The sequence below is a fragment of the Salvelinus sp. IW2-2015 genome, linkage group LG14, assembly GCF_002910315.2.
Source record: "Salvelinus sp. IW2-2015 linkage group LG14, ASM291031v2, whole genome shotgun sequence".
NCBI classification, from domain to species: domain Eukaryota; kingdom Metazoa; phylum Chordata; class Actinopteri; order Salmoniformes; family Salmonidae; genus Salvelinus; species Salvelinus sp. IW2-2015.
Genome location: NC_036854.1, coordinates 18,740,040 through 18,763,421, shown reverse-complemented (window position 1 = coordinate 18,763,421; position 23,382 = coordinate 18,740,040). Strand labels below are relative to the sequence as shown.

General features: G+C 45.9%; 2 protein-coding genes across 7 annotated transcripts in view; one reads left to right on the top strand and one right to left on the bottom strand.

Annotated features, from left to right (window-relative positions):
• arid1b (AT-rich interactive domain 1B) overlaps positions 1-19,435 on the top strand; it is a 121,556-nt gene extending 102,121 nt beyond the window's left edge. For all 6 annotated transcript variants that reach the window (XM_070446576.1, XM_070446574.1, XM_070446573.1 and 3 more), the window contains 10 exons: positions 151-360; positions 646-859; positions 7,665-7,803; positions 7,968-8,143; positions 8,606-8,756; positions 9,008-9,124; positions 9,236-9,329; positions 13,566-14,376; positions 14,886-15,016; positions 15,505-19,435. In XM_070446576.1, the coding sequence (XP_070302677.1) occupies positions 151-360; positions 646-859; positions 7,665-7,803; positions 7,968-8,143; positions 8,606-8,756; positions 9,008-9,124; positions 9,236-9,329; positions 13,566-14,376; positions 14,886-15,016; positions 15,505-17,292 (3,831 nt within the window). In that variant the 3' untranslated portion in view covers positions 17,293-19,435. The remainder of the gene's footprint in view (positions 1-150; positions 361-645; positions 860-7,664; positions 7,804-7,967; positions 8,144-8,605; positions 8,757-9,007; positions 9,125-9,235; positions 9,330-13,565; positions 14,377-14,885; positions 15,017-15,504) is intronic.
• A 71-nt stretch (positions 19,436-19,506) lies between these two features.
• Positions 19,507-23,382, bottom strand: part of LOC111973227 (transmembrane protein 242) — a 10,298-nt gene continuing 6,422 nt past the window's right edge. Inside the window, exons 3-4 of the mRNA XM_024000518.2 lie at positions 20,925-21,062; positions 19,507-20,785 (exon numbers count right to left, since the gene is read on the bottom strand). Of these exons, the coding sequence (XP_023856286.1) occupies positions 20,660-20,785; positions 20,925-21,062 (264 nt within the window). The 3' untranslated portion in view covers positions 19,507-20,659. The remainder of the gene's footprint in view (positions 20,786-20,924; positions 21,063-23,382) is intronic.

Sequence of the window (23,382 nt, the reverse complement as noted above, 5' to 3'; positions counted from 1 at the left end):
TTTGAATGGAATATACAACAACAACAAAGTCTAATAATATAAACCTGGATGTTGATCACATCAGTCTGTATGAAAGCGTCCATAACCAATGACAACAGTGGTAGCCCTGACTGACCTCCCCCCCCTCTACTATATGCCCCACCCCTTTAGAAGCCCAGCCCGGCCACCATGACCAATGAGAAGATCCGCATCCTGTATGAGATGGGCGGGGAGCCCGAGAGGAGGATGTGGGTGGACCGCTACCTGGCCTTCATGGAGGAGAGGGGCACGCCCGTACCCATGCTGCCTGCCGTGGGCAAGAAGCCCCTGGACCTATGCCGCCTCTATCTGTCTGTCCGAGAGATAGGAGGCCTGGCTATGGTGAGTCTAAGTGGCTTCCCCTAGGTACAGATCTAGGATCAGCTTCCCCTCCCCCCAATCTGAACCGTTAGTGGGGGAAATGCTGGTTGATCACAGAAGGAACGATAGGCTGGAGACTTTAAACAGTAGGTGTGCATCTACACCTCCTCAAATTCGTATTTCCATCGGACAATCGCTATTTACGGCCGATGTCGCCCATCCATCCTAGTGCTACCAGATCATATACGCTTTCATACCCAACTCTGGTTGCTCAGTCTCCTGTTGGCCATGCCCCCCCCTCTACAGGTGAACAAGAGTAAGAAGTGGAGGGAGCTGTCTACCCACCTCAACGTGGGCACGTCCAGCAGCTCCGCCAGCTCTCTGAAGAAGCAGTACATCCATTACCTGTTTGCCTTCGAGTGTAAAGTGGAGCGGGGAGAGGAGCCGCCGCTGGAGATACCGGGAGAAACCAAGAAACAGGCCCAGGCGCACCAGGCTAGGATCCAGCCGCCCTCACCAGGTGAGTAGAGCGATGGAGATATTGTTGTAACTCTGTTTAAATCCGTAAAGTAGTGGGCGTTGTCCAGGAGGTAGGCTCATGCCCTATGGGTCGGGCTGGCTCGGACAAGGCTGACTTTACTAGGAACTGTAGCCACGTCACTGAGCTGTGACCTGTTGCTTGTGACACAGACGGGGTTGGCTGACAACGTCACGAAAATGATGGGCGCGCATCGATGTGGCCGGAAGTCCGTGCTGGTGTTATGCTTCTGAACGGCCAGATGGCTAGCAGCAGTGACCAGAAGCTGCCGTGTGGCGAATCGTAGGTGGCTCGTTTCAGCCAGTCGTATCTTGTTCTTGACACCATGTCTTGTTTTGAGGTGTTTTGACTGATGCCAATGCTAATACGGCTAAAAATGTTTAGCCAGCTAACCGACAACTGTAACGACGTATTTGAGAGACAACAAGTGCTCATGGTGAAAATGTATTTATATTTTCAATTAACATTTGGAGCCGAAATATAGTTTAAAACAGCCAACCCCATCTGTTTTGCCCCATAGTTGCGCACGTGTCCGTGTTTTGTTTCTGAACAACCAAGCCGTCCAGGCAGTACAATACAGACCTGTAATAAGGCATTCATCTGCTATGCTATGTCCCACATGCAATGAGTTACCGCCCTTCACTCATTCCTCTGGAGATATAGGAACATTACAACAAGTCATTGTGTGTAACACCTGCTGTGCGTCCAAGCTGTGAAGGCTGTGTGTGTAGACGAGAGGGATAAGCTACTTGCTGCTGTGGTTGACAAATATGTACACGCGTCCATAGTCATCATACAAAGGCATGAACAGGAGAATATCCATACATCCACAGGCAGCCCCATACGGTGTGTCTAAACTAAGCACATCCTCTGCTCAGTCATCCGGCCCTCCATTTAATCCATCTCCATTCTCCCTGGGCTGGCTACTCCCTCCCTGCGTCCTCCCAGCACGTGGGTCTATTTCTGTCTGACAGGTGATTGTGTCAAACTGCGYGYGYGYGGGMGGGMGGGMGGGTGGGAGGAGAGCTGTCAGACAGCCAGCTGTAGGATTCCCCCCCCCTCCCCCTCAGGCGAGAAAGTTGATGTCAGAGGGAGAGCGAAGGGGGGGGGGGGGAGAGGAAACACAGCTAAGACCGTGTGAGGAAGTGGGGGGGTAGAGCTGTCAAGCAGTGGGGGAATATCCCTTCCCCCTAGAGAAGATGAATAGGGGAGGGAGGAGTGTGGTGTGGCTGTCTGGGATATAAACAACAGTGACCTCCGTCTGACCTAGTTTCCCACAGACAGATGGACCAGTGAGGCAGCATTTTTTTTCTCTTTGTCTCTCTCTCCCTTGTTCTCGCTCTCTCCCCGCCTGATTATGGTGGGGTCATGTGGGTTCACACGCTCAGAGAGAGAGAGGGAGAGCGATGGCGATGGCGTGTGGCTGAACCACTTCATTGTTTACTTTTGAAACACCTCTCATTTACAAACACATTTAAGGCCTGGCCAGCCAATTCTGTCTGCCTCTCTCTCTCTCTGCCTCATATTATTACAGACAGGTTTTTTTTTTTTTCTTGAATTGTAAAAAAAAAAAACTGTCAGGTTTCTTTTATTCTGGTCTTGTATCGTTAATGAGAAGAACAGTCATTTTGATATAAGGAGATGCCAGAATGTAAAATTCTGAATTAATTGGACGCATCTCAAATGGCACCCTATTCCCTATATAGTGCACTACTTTTTGGGAAGCCGACGTTATTGTTAGACTAAGCAGTCGTCATACACAGCAGAGCCGGCTTGAGGATCCATCTAGCCTGAATCGGAGAGGTAACATTGTGCTGTATTGTACATGTATCATATATTGTTTTATTTAAGTACTCATATTTATCTCGTTAAATGTTGTTCTTCTCTGACATTGAGTTCGAAGCATCTTTCTTTCCCAAATGCCATATACACCCACAGATTTAGATACATATCTCTACCTCTAGACGTGCGTTTTGTCCAGGGGGTGTCCTTGTACAAGCTGCCTCATGCTACAGAAACAGGAGATGGGCTCCTTCCCGTTCTGGTTCTGACGAGGCTTACTTATACTGTACACACAGGGGGTATAGAAAGTCACCACCCCCTTTCAAAATGTTCAACTTTTGTTGAAAACACATCAAATCCGACCTTTTAATTTTATTTACACACAGTAACCCACAATATTCAAGATACCTTTTTTTTTTTTTTTTACTCTGAAATGTAAAAAAATATATAAAAACAGTAAAATAGCCTATTTGAATAAGTGAACACCCCCCTGAGTTAATACTTGGTGGAACCACCTTTTGCTTCAATTACAGCACATATGTCAGAGTCAAGGCCCGCGGGCCACATCCGGCCCGCGAGAAGGTTTTTTACGGCCCCTGGGATGATCTTGATTTATTATTAGAACCGGCCCGCAGACCGCAGCAAGCCGGCAGCCCGCAGATCTTTTACACGCACCAATACTACATTTCCCACAATGCAACGGTGACGCACCGAGCAGTAGGCTGCTTCATTTCAATATTTATTGGCACAGCAGTCGTCAGCATCACAGTAAAATTAACTTTCAGATACCCATCAAAAATGGCAAAACGGAAGGTGGACACTGAGAACCGGGGGTTTTCAAACAAGGTGGGAGTCGGAGTATATGTTCACGGAGGTAGCTGGAAAACCTGTGTGTCTTCTGTGTGGAAGAAAGTGTGGCGGTACTGAAAGAGTATAATCTGAGACGACATTATGAAACGAAACACGGCGACAAAAACAAGAATATGGACATGGAACAAAGGCTACAAAAGGCAGAGGAATTAAAACGAGGCCTCAAATCTCGACAGGCTCTGTTCAAAAAAGCCAAATCCAAGGCCAGGCTGCTGTCAAGGCCAGTTTTTTTTTGGCAGAAGAGATCGCTAATCAGCCCGGCCATTTACGGAGGGGGATTTCATCAAAAACTGCATGATTAAAGTTTGTGACGAAGTTTGCCCAGAAAAAAGGCAACTCTTTTTAAATGTGAGTCTGAGCAGAAACACCATTGCCGAGAGAGTAGACCAGTTGTCCATCAATCTAAAAGAGCAGCTTGTGAAAAAGGGAAAAGATTTCATTGCATATTCCTTGGCTGTGGATGAGAGCACCGACATTTCTGACATTGCCCAGTTGTCAATTTTCATCCGCGGAGTGGACTCCAGCCTAAGCGTGACAGAGGAGTTTTTGGCTTTACGTCCTATGCATGGCACAACTACGGGGCATGATTTGTATGAAGAGGTGTCAAGATGTGTAAATGAGATGGAGCTGCCTTGGGAAAAACTCGTGGGTTTGACAACGCGACGGAGCACCTGCGATGTGTGGACACAGGAGCGGACTGGTGGCGAAGATACGGGAAAAGATGCAAGAGGAAAACGCGACAGGTGAGCTGACAGCTTATCATTGTATCATACACCAGGAAGCGTTGTGCGGTAAAGCCTTGAAAATGGAGCATGTAATGAGCATCATCACGCGCACAGTTAACTTTATCAGAGCCAAAGGTTTGAATCACCGCCAGTTCAAGGCATTTCTGACGGAGTTAGAAACGGAGCATGGTGATTTGCCTTATCACACAGAGGTGCGATGGCTAGCCAGGGAAAGGTGCTTCAAAGATGTTTCGAGCTTCGTGAGGAGATTTGTCTGTTCTTGGACAGCAAAGGGAAAGACACAACACAACTCCGAGACGAAATGTTTCTGTGTGAAATGGTTTTCTGTGTGACATTACGAGTCATCTGAATGCAATGAACTTGCAGCTGCAGGGTCGGGATCATGTCATCTCTGATATGTACAGTACAGTGAAGGCATTTAAACCAAACTGACTCTGTGGGAGACGCAGATGCGGAAAGAAAATTTGAGCACTTTCCAGCTGCAGACCATGAAAGAGAAGCTCTCTACCAGTGCGTTCCCGAGCGGCACAGTTGGCTGATAAAAGGTATGCTTGCCGCTGACTTTCGACGCCGATTTGCTGACTTGAAGCACAAAAAGCAGGTTGGAACTGCTCGGTAACCCATTTGCTGTTGACGTGGAAGCTCACCACCAAACCTCCAAATGGAGTTGATTGACCTCCAATGCAATGATGCCTGAGGGCAAAATATGCGGCAGTGGGTGCTGCGGAGTTCGCCCGTTTCTCCCCGACACAATGCCCCAGCTGCGCATCCAGGCTGCTCAAACGTTGTCTATGTTTGGCAGCACATACCTGTGTGAACAACTGTTTTCTTGATGAACCTGAACAAAACATCACACAGAAGTCGACTTACTGCTGAACACCTCACTCAATTCTGAGGATTTCCTCAGCTCAGAGCTTACCCCGAACTTGATGAACTTGTGGAAAGATGGGACACCACAAGTATCACCCTCAACTCAAACAAGTGAACATTACTGTGCAATCACATATTTAGAGTTTTACTCAGTTCAAGTTTAAAGTTAAAGTTTAATATTTGTTTTCACTGCATGTTACTTCTCCTTAAACAAAGTGTTGTTTTTGATTAATAGATTTTTGCACTTTATTTTATTGTATTTCAATCAATTATATTTTAAAAATATTTCAGTTGAGTGGATGATAGAAAATTGCTATTATTGTTTTTTTCTTTGAAGTAAATTTAGCCCACTTTTGTAAAATAGAAAATATAGGCTACTGATGGTGCCTTGAATCCGGTTTCTTTCATTTAATGTTCATGTTATGGGGATTTTTATATAAAGGAATTTGTCTTTTGTGTCTGTGTAAATTAAAGATTACTGACAGAGCCATAAGAAAATATTGCTTTATTTATCTGATCATATTGGAATATATTTGTTAGGTTTTTCAGTAGGTTCAATTAGGTTACTAGACTATATGCGTCATTTAAAAATTTTTAAATGAACATTCGAACAGTCCGGCCTCGGCTTGTAGCTAAATTTTTATTTGGCCCTCCGTCCATTTGACTTTGACACCCCTGAATTACAGCCTGAGTCTCTTTAAATACGTCTCTACTAACTTTGCACACCTAGACTGTGCTTTATTTGCCCATTCTTCTTGCAAAATTGTTCAAGCTCAGTCAATTGCATGGTGACTGCTCATGGACTGCACTCTTCAAGGATTTAGGTCAGGGCTCTGACTACGCCCCTAAGGACATTCACCTTCTTGTCCTTCAGCCACCGTACGGTTGCTTGGCGTGTTACTTTGGGTCATTGTCATGTGGAAACGTGAACCATCTTCCTTCCCATTTTCAACTTCCTGGCAGGGGCTGCAGGTTCTCCTCAAGAATCTGTCGGTATTTTGCACTGTTCATTTACCCTTCTATCCTGACAAGCGCTCCAGTCCCTGCCGAAGAGAACACCCCCACAACAGGATGCTGCACTGCTGTGCTTTGCCACTAGGCGTGGTGATCTTTACTGTAGGCATGGTGTTCTTTACTGTAGGCATGTGTTCTTTACTGTGGCATGGTTTCTTTATGTAGCATTGTGTTATTTGGGTGGAAAGATGTATTGGGTTTTCCCCAAACATATCGTTTTGCGTTCAGGCCAAGAAGTTCAATTTTGGTCTCATCTGGCCACAGAACCTTTTGCCACTTGGCTCGGAATCTACAATGTGCTTTTCGGCAAAGCTCAAACGAGACTTGATGTGGCTTTTTTTGGGGAGTGTTTTTCCCCCCCCGTTTTTCTTGCCACCTCCAATAGAGGCCAGATTTGTGGAGCGCTTGTGATATCGTGGTCACATGCCACACCTGACCAGTCTTTGCCATTAAGGCCTGAAGCTCCTTCAAAGTCGCAATTGGTTTCTTAGCTCTCTCCTCCTTGCCGGTCATCCAGTTTGGAGGGAGGGCCTTATCTATGCAGGTTCTGGGTGGTGCCATACGCCTTCCACTTCTTAATAATGGTCTTACCTGTGCTCAGAGGGATAGACAAATCTTTTTATATCATCCCCTGACTTGTGCCTTTCCGCAACTTTATTCGTGATCATTTGAAAGTACCTTTCCACCCATAGTGGATTCTTTGCTTTGAATTGCACTACCGAGCAGTGGAGTCCTCTATGAACAACTGCTTTTATCCTGAACTAATCAGTCATTACATTGATCACAGATGGAAGCCAATTAGCTTGATTTGTGATCTGGAAGGTGGTTAGTTAAACCTCAGCAAGTTTGTGCATTGCCGATTCTAAGGAGGGTGGGGGGGGGGGGTGTTCACTTATCCTAATAAGGTATTTTACGGTTTTACTTTCAAATACATTTTTAGAGTTTTTATATATATATTTTTCCACTTGGATATTGTGGGTTACTGTGTGTAAATAAAGGGGGAAAAGTCACATTTGATGTGTTTTCATTTTAGGCTGTAAGGCAACAAAAGGTGAACATTTTGAAAGGGGGTGGTGACTTTCTATACCCACTGTACAGCAGGTAGCCTAGTGGTTAGAGCGTTGGGCCAGTAACCGAAAGGTTGTTAGATCGAATCCCCTGAGCTGACAAGGTAAAAAAAATCTGTCGTTCTGCCCCTAAACAAGGCAGTTAACCCACTGTTCCTAGGCCGTCATTGTAAATACGGATTTGTTCTCAACTGACTTGCCTGGTTAAATAAAAATAAAATATGCTGTTTGGCTGTGTCTTTTCCCTCTTGTCTCTTGAGCTAACTCAGGCTCCCTGTCGGGCACCCATGTTTGTTGTATAATTCAGTCAATATTTGTTAAATACAAAAAGTGTTCAGTATCTTACTCCATTAGCAGGCTGTTACATTTACCACAACTGTATTTTTTTGACCTTTTTTAACAATTTTGACTGTAGACTGTTGCTAATTTCTCCCCCAGCCAACTCCGGCTCCCTGCAGGGTCCCAATACCCCCCAGTCTACAGGCAGCAGCTCCATGAGTGAGATGCCAGAGGGTATGAAGCGCCCCACCCCAGCCACCACACCCCACGGACACATGACCCCACAGCCAGGAAACAGGTAGAGGCCAGGGCCCGGGGGCCACTCATAGTGTTGTAGGGATGTCTGTGTTTCTGTGTATGTTTGTGTGTGTGTGTGACTTAGTCTTACTGTACACACACATGGATACCCTTTGTATCATCCTTTCTTGTCCTCCTCACCCCTCCTGTATGTGTCTGCCTCAGGAACAGTGGTGGTATCCGTGTCCAGGATCCCTTCTCAGAGATCAGTGACCCTGCCTTCCACAAGCGAGGGCCCATGCCCTCTGGCACCCCCTACCAGCAGAGTGGCAGTAGTTCAGACCCCTCCATGAGGATGCAGTACGACGCCAACAAGGACCTCTATGGAGGGCCCCAGAAAGGTGAGTGGACCAGGCGATCTTAAAACACGTAGCATAACACAATGCACTCATACACTGGTGTTATCCCCATTGCTTGTGTGCACTGCGTATTAGATGAAAATCTACATCTTAGTTACAATTCACGTAATACACCTATTGTCTGAATAGGATATGGTCTCGTACTTTTTAAATTCTCCATGTAGGTTTAAATGTCTTTTTCGTCCTTGTTTTTGGTTAGGCCATCAGATCCAATGTAAAAACACTCTGTAGGGATGATTGTTTCCTTAGACTAAGTTGCCACCCAGTGGTCAACTGATGTACTACACACCCTTGCCTTGGATAACACCTGACATGAATGCCGATGACATCTGAAGTGCATTTACACGTACCAAGCAATTTGACCTGGTGAAAGGCTGCTGACTTACTGTTGACACGTACTCTACATCCAGTATATACAATACCATGTCTATTCTCCCTCCACAGGGCCAGGGGGCAGTGAGTCCTATGGACCAGGTCAGATGCCCAGCGGTGCCGTGCAGGATATGTACCCCCGTGGTGCTCCCTCAGGAGCCATGCCAGGGATGGGCCCCGGCCCGCGGCCACAGTACCCCTACGGGCCTGGCTACGACAGAAGGTGGGTATTCTACTAACCATAGTAGATGCATCGCTGGGTGTTATACCTGTAGGAAAAGGGGTGTTTCGTGCTCAAACAACTGAAGTCGAGGTGCCACCTTCAGATCAAAAGTTCAGGCACGGCACTCTATTATAGAAATATATTATTCATTGTAAATCACGAGTCATAAACATTGCACGACGTTTTAGTCAGAGACATTGATCAGACTGTTATATAAATGCCAAAAATAATTGTTTCCTCCTACTTTCCAGACCAGACCATGTGATGGGTCCAGAGGGGGGTATGGCTCCCCCTGGGGGTCAGAACAATATGGGACCTTCCAGCGGTGACCCCAGCATGTACTCTGCCAACAGATACCCTCAGCAGAGGTAAGACGTTCAGCAAGGCTAATGGTGATCTATTAGTTTAGCATTGCGCAGAAACACGCCCTTGTCCCCATCTATCTGTGTTCTAACTGGTGTCATCCTCTTCCACCACAGACCACATGGACATGAGAGTTACGGGCAGCAGCAATACCCTCACGGCCCCATGCCCTACGGCTCTCACCAGCCTGGAATGTATCCACAGCAACAGGTCAGTCCCAGCCTCCCGTTCCTAGAGGGCATTGTGCTTAAGCTACTGAATCTATGGGAAGTGACCTGGGAAAATAGATTAACCTAGCCATTTCAATGCAAAGTGAAGTTTAAACTCAACTCGATTAGCGGTCTACTAAGAAATGGTCAGCACATCATGCAGGGGTGAAAGTAAGGTCCGGACCGGTAAAACATGAGCCCTATCAGAATAATTACAACTAAATGTCAAGAAAACTGTCTAGTACAGCATGATTTAAAAACAAAACAAAAGACGGGACCCTGATGCGTGCGGAGATACAATATATTGATTAGTCTCTGACATTCTGAAGCTGAGCTGCGGCCTTCAATATTGTTTAAGACCAAAAAAAATGTGCTTTTCCCTTTCTGAAAAGAGATGTTTAAACCCAGGCAGGTTTCAGGAAAGAACTTCAGGTGTTGGGTTAAGCAACGGATTAATAGCCAGCAAGCTTACATTTTTTAAATTAATAGAGACATTGCCGATTTTATCAGTGTAATCAGATTGAATATATTAAGATCTGTTATTGACATTGAACTGATTTCTATAACCTACTAACCAGATGCGTTTGCCTATGAATAGGGAATTGAGTTTCTATTATGTTCTGTTCTGCCATCTATTAGCTGAGAAAAAAATTGCCACAAGGCCAAACCTATTGCCGACCCCTGCTGCACACCATTCTAGTTTAACGGGGATAGGAGTTTTTTTGTCTCGCCTAGGGCGGCAGAGCATCCAGGGCCAGGCCTGTTAAATATGCCCATAAATGTTTTTGGTGAACGCACGTGCACACAGATGTCCCATACCAGGAAGAAATGAAATCTTTCACCCCTGACATGTCTTGTTGCTAGTGATCTTAGGCTTGTGTGCGCGGCTGCTCGGCCATCGAAATCCATTTCATGAAGCTCCCGGTGAAAAGTTATTGTGTTGACGTTGCTTCCAGAGGCAGTTTGGAACTCTGTAGTGAGTGTTGCAACCGAGGACAGATGTGCTTCAGCACTCGCCGGTCCCATTCTGTGAGCGTGTGTGGCCCACAACTTCCCGACTGAGCCGTGGTTGCTCTAGATCAGGGGTGTCAAACTCAAATACCCAGTGGGCCAAAATGTAAAACCTGAACAAAGTCGCGGGCCAACATTGAACAAATTAACCTTTTAATATGGACCCAAACAAGTTTTGCTTTAACATTGAATATGGAACAAGCATCGCTTATTACCATACAATATATAATTTAATAGTGGAGACATGCAAAATCGAATTTCAAATGAAAAAACACATCAATGGCATTAATTTATTAAATAAATAAAATTTAAATAAAAATCGTATGCCTCTTTTCTATTTGCAGCCTTCTGATTTAAATACCAAAATAAACTTTTTTTTAGCTTTTTCCACTGGCTAATAATTTTACAAATAAAATGATAATAAATCAATCAACCATTCAAGCCCATGCCTTGTAGCAAGAAAAAGTGCAKAAAGAAAACGTTAATTATTGCACAATGATCTAATCTTTTTCACGAACTCTCCCTCATTAAAGGACCGGGCTGATTTTGCGATCTCTGCTGCCACTATATAACTAGCCTTTACAGCAGCCTCACTTTGTGATGTGGCTTTTTTGAACATATTCTGTTGTGAAACCAAACTTKTTTTCATCTCCTCTACTTTCTGGCTCCTTTGAGTCATGTACAGGTCCTTGTATTTTTCATGGTGTTTCGTTTCATAGTGTCGTTGTACTCCTTACTTACAGCCACGTTGACTCCACAAACAAGACAAACAGGTTTGTCTTTTACATATGTAAACAGACATTCTGCCTCCCACTTGTCCAGAAAGCTCCTGTTTTCTGCCTTTCTTTTCGCCATTTTTGGGAAGGGATAGCGCGCTGACAGTTGTAGCGTCTATGTTGCTATGACTAGAGWGGGCGTTTCTGGGTCCTGTCCTGATTGGCGCGCGAAAACAACAGCAGAGCATTATGGGATTCGTAGTATTAGCGGTGAATGCGCTAGTAGTAATTTGGTATTGTCTCGCGGGCCAAATATAATTACCCCGCGGGCCAAATTTGGCCCGCGGGCCAGAGTTTGACACCCATGCTCTAGATGTTTCCACTTCACAATAGCAGCCCTAGCAGGGCAGAAATTTGACGAACTGACTAGTTGGAAAGCTGGCATCCTATGACAGTGCCACGTTGAAAGTCACTGAGCTCTTTAGTAAGTCCATTCTACTGCCAATGTTTGTCTATGGAGATTGCATGGCTGTGTACTCGATTTTATACACCTGTCAGCAATGACTGTGGCTGAAATAGCCAAATCCACTAATTTGAAGGGGTGTATCTGTGTGTGTGCATATATACAGTGTATTCGGGAAGTATTCCCCTTTACCACATTTTGTTACGTTACAGCCTCTGTTTGTTTACGTACGATATCCCCTCCTATTAGTGAAAAGTATAAGTGTTCTATAGCCATAAAGCGTAGGGAGGAAGGTGAGCCATGGTTGGCTTCCATGCAGTGTCGCTAAATGCCATAGTCCATGTTTTTATTACAAATGGCAGCCTTATGTTGTACGATGCAAAGTTGCTATGCTTGTTTAGTTTGACCAATATAAGCAGGCCCGCTGACGCATTTGAGCATGTATATGATATTTGTGGTGCTACAATTAAAAAAGTTAGTATTGCTCGTACTGTCACATTGTACACAGTGGCCACACTTGTAATTGCCATTGGGCGAGCCCGAGAGCCAAGTGTCACGCTTCTTGGGTCGCTGCATGCTGTGCGTAACGGAATCGGCTAGATTGCGCGCACGGCGGGGAAAAACATGTGAGCGGGCAATGCTGTCACTTCTCCTCGATTTTGATCACTTTTGAGGATGTTGCAGTGTTTCAATACAATGGATTTGACTTGACCGGGCGTCCTGGTTTCTGTTAGTGCCAGTGAGTAGGCGTTGACGTTCAGTCTCTCTAGCACGGGTATAGGCCTGTTCAATGACACTCTTAACATACCTGCGTGTCAGGAACCTGGTGCGCATAATCATTAGCTTTGCCGGTATGTTCCGCGTAGACCGGGTGGTTACTGTCTGGGGGTAAAAGTGTATTCCTACTCTGTGGCTTGTGGAAGATGGTATACTCCAACCTGTTGTCTTTATTTTTGTGAATTGTAAGATCCAATAAGTCTATTTTCTCCCGATTTCTCTCTGCTGTGAATTTATATATACACTGCTGTTCAAAAGTTTGGGGTCACTTAGAAATGTCCTTGATTTTGAAAATAAAGCAATTTTTTTGTCCATTAAAATAACATCAAATTTATCAGAAATACAGTGTAGACATTGTTAATGTTGTAAATGACTATTGTAGCTGGAAACGACAGATTTTTTAAAATGGAATATCTACATAGGCGTACAGAGGCACGTTATCAGTAACCATCACTCCTGTGTTCCAATGGCACATTGTGTTAGCTAATCCAAGTTTATCATTTTAAAAGTCGAATTGATCATTAGAAAACCTTTTATAATTATGTTAGCACAGCGGAAAACTTTTTTACTGATTAATGAAGCAATAAAACTGGCCTTCTTTAGACTAGTTGAGTATCTGGAGCATCAGCATTTGTGGGTTCGATTACAGGCTCAAAATGGCCAGAAACAAAGAACTTTCTTCTGAAACTCGTCAGACTATTCTTGTTTTGAGAAATGAAGGCTATTCCATGTGAGAAATTGCCAAGAAACACTGTGTACTACTCCCTTCACAGAACAGCGCAAACTGGCTCTAACCAGAATAGAAAGAGGAGTGGGAGGCCCCGGTGCACAACTGAGCAAGAAGACAAGTACATTAGAGTATCTAGTTTGAGAAACAAACTCCTCACAAGTCCTCAACTGGCAGCTTCATTAAATAGTACCCGCAAAACACCAGTCTCAACGTCAACAGCGAAGAGGCGACTCCGAAATGCTGGCCAGTTTCCATGCTACAATATTCATTTACAACATTAACAATGTCTACATTGTATTTCTGATCAATTTGATGTTATTTTAATGGATAGCATATATATATATATATATATATATATATATATATATATATATATATATATATATATATATAAAAAAATCAAAAACAAGGGAATTTCTAAGTGACCCCAAATTTTTGAACGGTAATGTGTGTGAGTGAGGTACGCCTGCAAATGAAAAATCATTTTTGCAATACAATGATTACAGTATCTAACGTTTAATGTTCTGTGTTCCCACTCAGGGCTATAAGAGGCCAGTAGGACCAGAGGTTATGTACGGTCCCCCTGCTAAGCGCCATGAGGGTGAGGCCTACGGCATGCAGCAGTATGGAGGGCAGCAGCCAGGCATGTACAGCCAGTATGGAGGGAATTACATGGGGCCAGAGCGCAGGCCCATGCAGGGCCAGTACCCTTACCCCTACAGCCGAGACCGCATGGGGGCCACCCAGGGGCCACAGCAACACGCCATGATGAGTGGAGGGCCCCCTGCTTCTTCTGGAGCCTCTGCAGAGGGCCCACAGGTCAACATGTGGCACCCCAGGACAGACATGGGCTACCCCGGGTCTTACCGTGGCCAACTGGGCCAGGGGCCCCCTTACCCTGGTTTGGGCCGGGGCCCGGGGGATGACCCAGAGGGAAGGAGCTCCCCAGATGGGCAGTGGCCCCCCGGACCTCCAGGCCAGCACCAGCCCCCGTATCCACCCCACTCCTCCTCGGCCTCCTCCATGCCCCCAATGGCATCCAGACAGCCCCCCTCCTCCTACCAATCCAACCCCGCCATGGCCAACCACATCTCTAGAGCCCCCAGCCCCTCGCCCTTCCCCCGGCCCATGGGGGGATCTGGACCCCTGTCCCCCAACAATGGGGGCCCCTACATGGCATCTCTGAAGAAGGCAGGGATGCCCGGATCCATGCCAGGCTCACTCGGCGGCGGAGGGATGTCAGGGCAGGGCATTCTACCTCTCCACAGAGATATCAGCTTCCCCGTGGGGTCAGTGGAGGCCACCCTGCCCAAACTCAAGGCCCGACGCAGACTTACCTCCAAGGAGACCGGTAGGAGAATGAATTTAGAGAATGAAGCATACTAACTAAATGTATAATGGCTGCTTCCCAAATAGCACCTTATTCCCGTTATGATGCTCTACTTTTCACCACAGCCTTATGGGCCCTGGTCAAAAGTATTGCACTATATAGGGCAAAGCTGGGCGATATGGACAAAAATCCATATTGTGTTAAATTGCCTAAATTGATGTAATAAAGATTAATAGAACTATACGTTTATAACAATCTGCACCACGTTTATTTTCATCCTTTAAACTACTACTAGTTTGACTGTTGTAAGCCGTCAATTGTCTCATTAACTATCACCCATATTAGCAAATTATATTAATTTATACTTGCCATTTCTCTAGTATAGGCTACTTATCATAATGAACGATATCAGCAAAAGGCCTGTGATAAGTGATCGGTATAGTCGGTGTCGATTTATTTTTATTTAATAGTCCCAGCTCTAATATCAGTCGCTCCCCTCTGACCTCTGTACTTTGACCTCTTACCCACAGGAACTCCGGAGGCGTGGCGCGTGATGATGTCCCTTAAGTCGGGTCTGCTGGCGGAGAGCACGTGGGCCCTGGACACCATCAACATCCTGCTGTATGACGACAACACTGTGTCCTCCTTCACCCTCGCACAGGTGAGACGGTGCTACACAAACCATATCCATACAATGTCCAATGATATCCATTATCCATGAGACTGGACTAAACCAATGATATTCCCTCCGATATCTATACTAATACCATGTCGAATACAGGCCCACAACGTGGCTTCATTCTAAGTGGTGTGGATATTAGACAACCTGCACCCCCGCACATTGTGTCGGTACCGGGTACCCCCTGTATAAAGCCTCGTTATTGCTATTTTGTGTTACTTTTTATTTTATTTTTTACTTCAGTTTATTTAGCAAATATTTTCTTAACTCCATTTCTTGAGCTGCACTGTTGGTTAAGGGCTTGGAAGTAAGCATTTCACGGTAAGGTCTACATCTGTTGTATTCGGCAAATATAATTTGATTTGACCATGACTGGATGAAGGACAAATGACCAAGCTATTGTCTCTGGTCTTTCACACAATCATTTCAGAATGCACCCAACTGATATGTTGTTCCCTGTGTTATCCCAGTTGCCTGGCTTCCTGGAGCTGATAGTGGAGTACTTCCGCCGGTGCCTGATCTCCATCTTTGGGATCCTGGATGAGTATGAGGTGGGCACAGAGGGACAGAGGACGCTGCTAGGACCAATCGCAGACCAGGAGGAAGAGCCTGCCGTTCCAGAGCTCGGCAGCCAATTATGCGAAGAGCAGAGGGATAGCAGGCCAGAAGAGGCGGGGATAGAGAAGCCCACAGCCAACGGCAGCACAGAGGCGGTGGTCTCAGAGGAAAAGACGGAGGAGCCTGTCGAGGTGACTGTGAAAGAGGAGAAGGTAGAAGTGGAAGAATCTGAGGTGGGGGCAACCACGGAGCAGTCTGAGCCTCCCCAGCCCGAGGGGCCCCCAGAGCCGAGGCCCAAACAGGCCAGTAAGTACGACAAGCTGCCTGTGAAGGTGGAGGAAAAGAGTGCGGAGGAGGACCAGGTGGAGGAGCGCCAGGGACTCAGCCTGCCCAGGGGCTTCAACTCCGGCCTGCTGCACTGGAAGGCTGGGGGGGGGGACTCCACGGCCCACATCCAGACACACTTCGAGAAACGCAGCGAAGAGACGGACAGCAAGAATACAGAGGAGAGGGTAGGAGAGCAGGAGGAGGAGAGGAAGGTGGAAGAAGGGGCCGTTGTAGAGAAGACCATGACTGATACAGCCACCGTGGACGATATGCTGAGTGCCCGACCAGGCTCTCGGTCTCTGTCAGAGAGGAACGATCTTACTGGGACGTTCTCCTTTGTAGGAGGGGCGCAGACCCAAAGCCCTATCTTGACCCTGCTGGAGGACGAGCCTCGCTGCTGGGACGAGGCGCCCCTCTCCACGGCCAAACCCTGGCAGGACGCCCTGGCCCGCCGCTGTGTCTGCGTCTCCAACATCGTCCGCGGCCTCTCCTTCATCCCAGGGAACGACAACGACATGTCCCGCCACCCGGGCCTGGTGCTGATCCTGGGGCGGCTGGTCCTTCTGCATCACCTGCACCCCCAGAGGAGGAGGACGCAACCCAGCTACCAGAGAGAGGAGGAGCAGGGCCGGGCCTGCAGCAAGGACGAGTGGTGGTGGGACTGTTTGTCAGCCCTCAGGGAGAACACTCTGGTCACCCTGGCTAACATCTCAGGTCAACTAGACCTGTCCCTCTACCCAGAGAGCATCTGTCTGCCCATCCTGGACGGGCTCCTCCACTGGATGGTGTGTCCCTCTGCCGAGGCCCAGGACCCCTTCACCACGGCGGGCTGCTCCTCCTCCCTCACCCCCCAGAGATTGGTGCTGGAGTGCCTGTGCAAGCTGAGCATCCAGGACAACAACGTGGACCTCCTGCTGGCCACGCCGCCGTTCAGTCGTCAGGAGAAGCTCTACGCCACCCTGGTGCGCCACGTGGGTGAGCGGAAGTCCCAGGTGTGCCGGGAGATGGCGGTGGCTGTGCTCTCTAACCTAGCGCAGGGGGACCCGACGGCGGCGCGTGCTATCGCTCTGCAGAAGGGCAGCGTGGGAACACTCATCGGCTTCCTGGAGGACTGCGTGGCCATGGCCCAGCACCAGCAGGGACCCCACAGCCTGCTACACCCAGCACCAATCCCCCACGCCGAACCCCCCAGCGTTAACATGATGTGCAGGGCCGCCAAGGCTCTGCTGGCCATGGCCAAGGTGAAGGAGAACCGGCCAGAGTTTGTTCTCTACGAGAGCAGGCTACTGGATAGCTCTCTGTCCTCTGTGCTGAGCTCGGCCGTGGCAGCCATCATGTGTGAAGTACTGTTTAAGATTGGACGCTCCTCGTGACAGCCACAGGCAAAGACACAGAGGGAGGGGGGGTGCTTGGTCTGACAACCAAGCTACAGTGAACACGAACATGGGTGTGCGTGGTATAATATTTTTATTTAAATAAAACACAATGTTTTTACATACAAATAAATATATAGAATATATATAGCTCCTATGCCCCATTCACAACCTTCATTTGGGATTTTTAAATCATTTTAATACAAATATTTAATACTTTGTATTTTACATTTTTATCTATTATTTTTATTTGTCGGTTCGTTTTTGTTTTAACCAAAGTTGGCACCCGATGATAGAGAACGTACTTTAGTTTTGGGGTCTCTTGCTCTTAAAAAATGTTTGGTAATTATCCGTGGCTGTTTGTCTGTGTGGGATCTTTCCGATGGTTGTTTTCTGCAGGAAGAAGCAGACTTATTTAAATTGTGAATCATGTTGTAGATAGACCTCTTATGTATTAATGTAAAGAAAAAAAACACTGACTTAACTCTGAATATACAGATCATTGTGTATCCTGTTCTGGGGGGGGTTATATCGTGCAAAAGGATTAAGGGCCTGACTCAATCAGATCCACTTTATCCGACATCCACATAGCTGATGTTTTGACGGTGGAACTGCGTTAGAGCTGTCAAATCAGCAGCATACCACCCTGCATCCCACTGCTGGCTTGCCTCTGAAGCTAAGCAGGGTTGGTCCTGGTTGGTCCTTGGATGGGAGACTAGATGCTGCTGGAGGTCCAGTAGGAGGCACCCTTTCCTCTGGTCTAAAAAACGATTTCCCAATACTGTGATTGGAAAGGGGGATACCTAGTCAGTTGTACAACTGAATGCATTCAACCCAACCCCTCTGAATCAGAGAGGTGCTGGGGGCTGCCATAATTGACATTGCCCTGTGTAGGGTGTGACGTTAAACGGGTGTCCTAACTCTCTGTGGTCACTAAAGATCCCATGGCACTTATCGTAAGAGTAGGGGTGTTAACCCCGGTGTCCTGGCTAAATTCCCAATCTGGCCCTCATACCGTCATGGCCACCTAATCCTCAGCTTCCAATTGGCTCATTCATCCCCCTCTCACCATTCCCCAGGTCGTTGCTGTAAATGAGAATTTGTTCTGTCTACTTCCCTGGTAAAATAAGGGTTAGTTAAAATAAAAATCGAGAAGCGGTTCCTGGCATTATACTTAAAGTCAACATTTCCATTGGCTGCATGGAGTCGCATTAAGAAAAATCCCACACAGCCTTGTTTACAAGTTTGAACACTGGAATGTGAGATGTAATCTACACCTCGATTATGGGTGATAGAACTCCTCATTATTTCGTTTGAATGATTTTTAAGTTGACAGGTGTGGCTTCGTGACAATAACCACAAGAGCAGCTGCTCACCAATTTGACAGCACCGACACAGTTCCACCTCCGACACCGCTAAAACACGAGCTATACGGGTGTCGGCTATCGCTGGTTAACGCTTGATCAGATTGCATTTAGGCCTTAGTTGGCTTGTTTGGGGGAGATTATGAAATGTGAAGTACTTTTGACCATAGGCAACTGACCATAAGCATTGCATAATAATATTACAATACCAGTATTTGAGGGAGACATGAGTCACCCTGTTCAACTGACTTACTTCCTGGTAACCATAGCAACAGACAGGTAAACTCTCAAACCCACAGTACAGTACTTCAATCAGTCTTATTTTTTCCTTTTATATATATAAGCCCATTTGTATATAGAAGTTGTATATTCAGACAGCCCTATTTGGTATCTTCTCCTAGAGAAGTGATGGTAGTTGATCATTATAATGGATGTTATGATTACTTTGTATTTGAATAATGGATATTTAGTGACTCTTCAACTGGAGGTCAGTCATTTTATGTATTTAAAAGAATTATGTTGACTGACTGACACAGGTCTCTTGACATATAGGGATGATTTCAGTCTGACAGACTAGTTTTGACACACTTATTTAGATTGTACAGTCAGCTAACTAATAGATCACAATGGGCAGAACTGTATTCCGGAATTGAATTGTTTAAAAAAAAAAAATAATGTACGATTGACAGTTAGCTTAACATTCGATGAACATTTGTTTATTCAGTAAAATGTTTATACTATATGTTCCACATGTTAAGAATAAATGTACATGAAATCTGGTTGAGCACTGTGAAGGGTGTTTGACTCATTTGTCCAGAGATTGTAAACTGGAGAATCGTGGCAGAATGAATATGGCCAAACGTTTTTAATTCACTTCCATTGTCCAAGAGTTGCAGAATCTCCTCCACAAAGGATCACAACCAACCACGTAAAGAAATGCATGCATTCTTGACTAAGTCGCTTTGGATAAAAGCGTCTGCTAAATGGCATGTTCTGTTACATAAGTACAGTAGTTTATTTAGCATAGCGGGCAAGGAATGAGCATATGCACGACAGAAATAACATCTCAATGAAGTCCTCATACACGGAGAAGTGTCAGTTCAGCTGTAACCATACACCGTGCTCCAAGTTACAGCTGTGGCATCAAATGTTTTCATGACTCACTCTTTCAACTTTGTGTGTGAAAACATCAGGGGCGGCAGTCACAAGCACATTTAGGATGACGCACACGTATTTCTACGGCTAGCCAGGACAGTTTAAAATAGTTCAGGTCTGTTCTCGCTTTGATACTTGTCTTTCATGGGAATAGCTGACGGCAAACACTTAAATAGGTGTTACATTGGATGATGGTTCAATCTGTTTTAAGTGAAACCAGGCAGGTGCCTCGTCTTCGCAAACACATTTAGCTTTTTTAGTTTCATAGAACAAAAATAGAAGTGTCAATTATATCATGATGGCCTATGAAGAAATGCAAACATCCACAGAGATTACTTTTTCAATCTTTTGGCCTTAATTTGAGTTCTGTTCACCATGCTTGGAATACAATATTAGAAAGCAGTTGATGCCTAGGAATACTGTGCTGGTCTGTTTGTGCTATCATGTTAAGTTGTCACTCATTGGCATGACAAAAACATTTTGTTTGACAACGAGCAATGGAGTTGGCAAGAGCACACAGACTGGCACTAAGCCTAACTCCTATACTAGTACAAGACAGTCCTGCGCTCCTGTGATCTTAATATTTAAGATTATCCAAGGGAGCTTAACCATGATGCCTCAATCCAGTAGTTTAGTTCATGATTTCTCTTCCACACAAGGAGTACTCTTCATGGACTTCAGATGAGCATCGGTGAATGAGCCCAGTAACCTGCAAGTACAGCCAGTGGATGCCAAGCTCCTCAAGTACCTTTCCTTCTCAACACAGTGACCAACAGCCCATGCCACAGTAATTGTTGTTTAAATCACAGTGGTTTATTAAGGCTGCCCTGAACCAGACAGGGAGAATGTCAGCTAGATCGGCTGTTCTCTTTCGACTTGAAGATGGAGTCCCATTCCTCCGAGTTGGCCGGTCCTTCCTCGTTTTTGGGAATAGCTGGGAACACAGACTGCATCTTCTGCCTGAACTCTGTTAGCTGTGGAGGTTTGTTGAGCAGTACATGCATGGACTTTATTTGTTGAACATTTACTGAGTGTTAGTTAAAAGGTGTCATGCTTTTCCGATGGAATGATAAGGGCAAGACAATGAGATGGTTTGAGTTGATTAATACGTACACTATGGACCCCCATGGCTTTCCAGACTGCGACACCGAGCAGGCCCACTCCACACCAGGCGTAGAGAGAGCCCCACCCCAGGGCACGGAGAGCCAGGGACGCCCCAGTCTCCGGTACTGCAGCAGTGGCCATTGTTCCCTTGAGAGAACACATACATACACACTTGAGGTCACATTGAGGTACACAAGAGTTGCTCTACACATGGTTCCAAACTTAAGGTTACTTTCGTAACCCCGGTTCTCTGATGAGTGAGCTTTATCACCAACTCGAAGGACCTATCAAAAGCGTCTGTTGGAGACAGATGGGTAGAATGGCACTTCCTTATAAGGAGCCTCTCTCCCACTGCCTTCTGGTCATGTTTCTCTTCCTCACGCTCTTGCGACCAGGGGAATGCGGTGCCACATCTCACTCATTATCAGAGAACCGGAGTTACTTGTTTCAGTGTATCACTATGGGGATATGGCTGCAAAACATGCTCTTCGAAGCCTGGGTAGTCCCAACCCTCAGACGCCGAAACAGGGAGTATGCACCAAGAAGGAGCAGAAACCACCCGTCTGGGGGAGTCCAATACATAGCTCACAATCTCAGTTTAATGAGGTCCCAAAAACAGTACCCAATAGGTTAACTCCTATAGGAGAGTGCCCTTGCAGTCACTCGTCATTATAAAACAATACATGATCTGGCAGGATAGAGTCAAAGAGAAAAGGACCAACCCTCTTTCGAGTGTAGTTGCCCAATGAACGAAGAGCACAACGCCCTTGCCTGAGATCTCGTTCAATCCAAATAGACGCGCATAGCGGGTACTGGACAACGGCGGGGCCGTCCTTCTGGGGAAGGCGACAGGCGAAAGCCACAGACTATGGTGCGACAATGAGAATGTCGACAGGGGCCAGCGGATGGGGTTAGGTACATTAACCTGGAAACCCTCTGGGCAGACTGCGGGCGCAAACAGTTGCTGGTGGAGTTCAATCTGCTTAGGGTTACGCCACGGCAGTAAAGCGAAAGACTGAGGAATATTGCATCTCAGCGGCTAGTACCAGCACAATAGACAGGTCCCAGGACTAGCTAAAGACTTATAGACTGGGCGTAAGCGACAGTGGATAAACTGTACAACTGTCAGGGACTTGGCAGGCAGAGAAAGCGGCTAGAGGACATTAACAATGACGACACCTTCACTCCATCCCAAAAAGTCCTGCAAGGCGCATTGGACCATGGAAAACAGAGTGTAATAAGGAACAATCTGTTTAGTCATACCACTTCTCCAAGAAAAACTGTAAAAAGCAAAGGAATAAACATTTTGGCCTAAATGCAAAGCTTTATGCTTGGGGCAAACACCCCCATCCCTGAGTAACTGCCTCCTTATTTTCAAGCATGGTGGTGGCTGCCTCATGGTATGCTAGACATCGTCAAAGACTGGGGAGTTCTTCAGGATAAAAATAAACGGGATGGAGCTAAGAACAGGCAAAATCCAAGAGGAAAACCAGCTTCAGACTGCTTTAAAGCAGACACAGGGAGAGGACTTCACCTTTCAGCAGGACAATAACCTACACTGGTTGCTTACCAAGAAGACAGTGAATGTTCCTGAGATTTTAAATCCGCTTTAAAATCTATGGGAAGACTTAAATTGCTGTCTAGCCATGATACCCAACACCATGACAGAGCTTGAAGAACAAATGTTTAAAAATTGTTCAAAGCTCTTAGAAGACTCACAGCCCTAATCGCTGCCAAAAGGTGTTTCTAACATGGGGTGAATTCTTAGCTAATCAAGGTATATTAGTATTTTATTTTCATTAATTTAAAAAACGATATCCACATTTTTATTCCACTTCGACAGAGTATTTTGTGTAGATCAAAAAAAAATAAAAATCCAACTTTGTAACAAAATCAAAAGGGGGTGAATACTTATGATACCCACTGTACATGAGTTGATCTACACATGGGCCCAAAGTGAGCAGGAAACAACATTTTAAAGAGGTGAAAACTGTTAGCCACCCTGCGAATGGGATTTTATCTAACTGAAAGAGAAACTCTAAACCAGGGGTGTCAAAGTCAAATGGACGGAGGGCCAAATAAAAAATTTAGCTACAAGCCGAGGGCCGGACTGTTCGAATGTTCATTGAAACATTTTTAAATGACGCATATAGTCTAGTGAACCTAATTGAACCTACTGAAAACCTAACAAATATATTCCAATATGATCAGATAAATAAAGCAATATTTTCTTATGTTCTCAGTGTCTCCCACCTTTCCGTATTTGGCCTTATTTCTGTAGATGGGTATCTGGAAAAGGTTTAATTTTCTGTGTCTAGCTGACAGGCTGTGCGCAATAAAGTAGTGTGAAATGAAGCAGCCTACTGTCTCGGTGTCTGTCACGCGTTGCATTGTGATGGGAAATGTAGTATTGGTGTGTGGGTAAAGAAGATCTGCGGCTGCCGGGCTTGCTGGCGGTCTGCGGGCC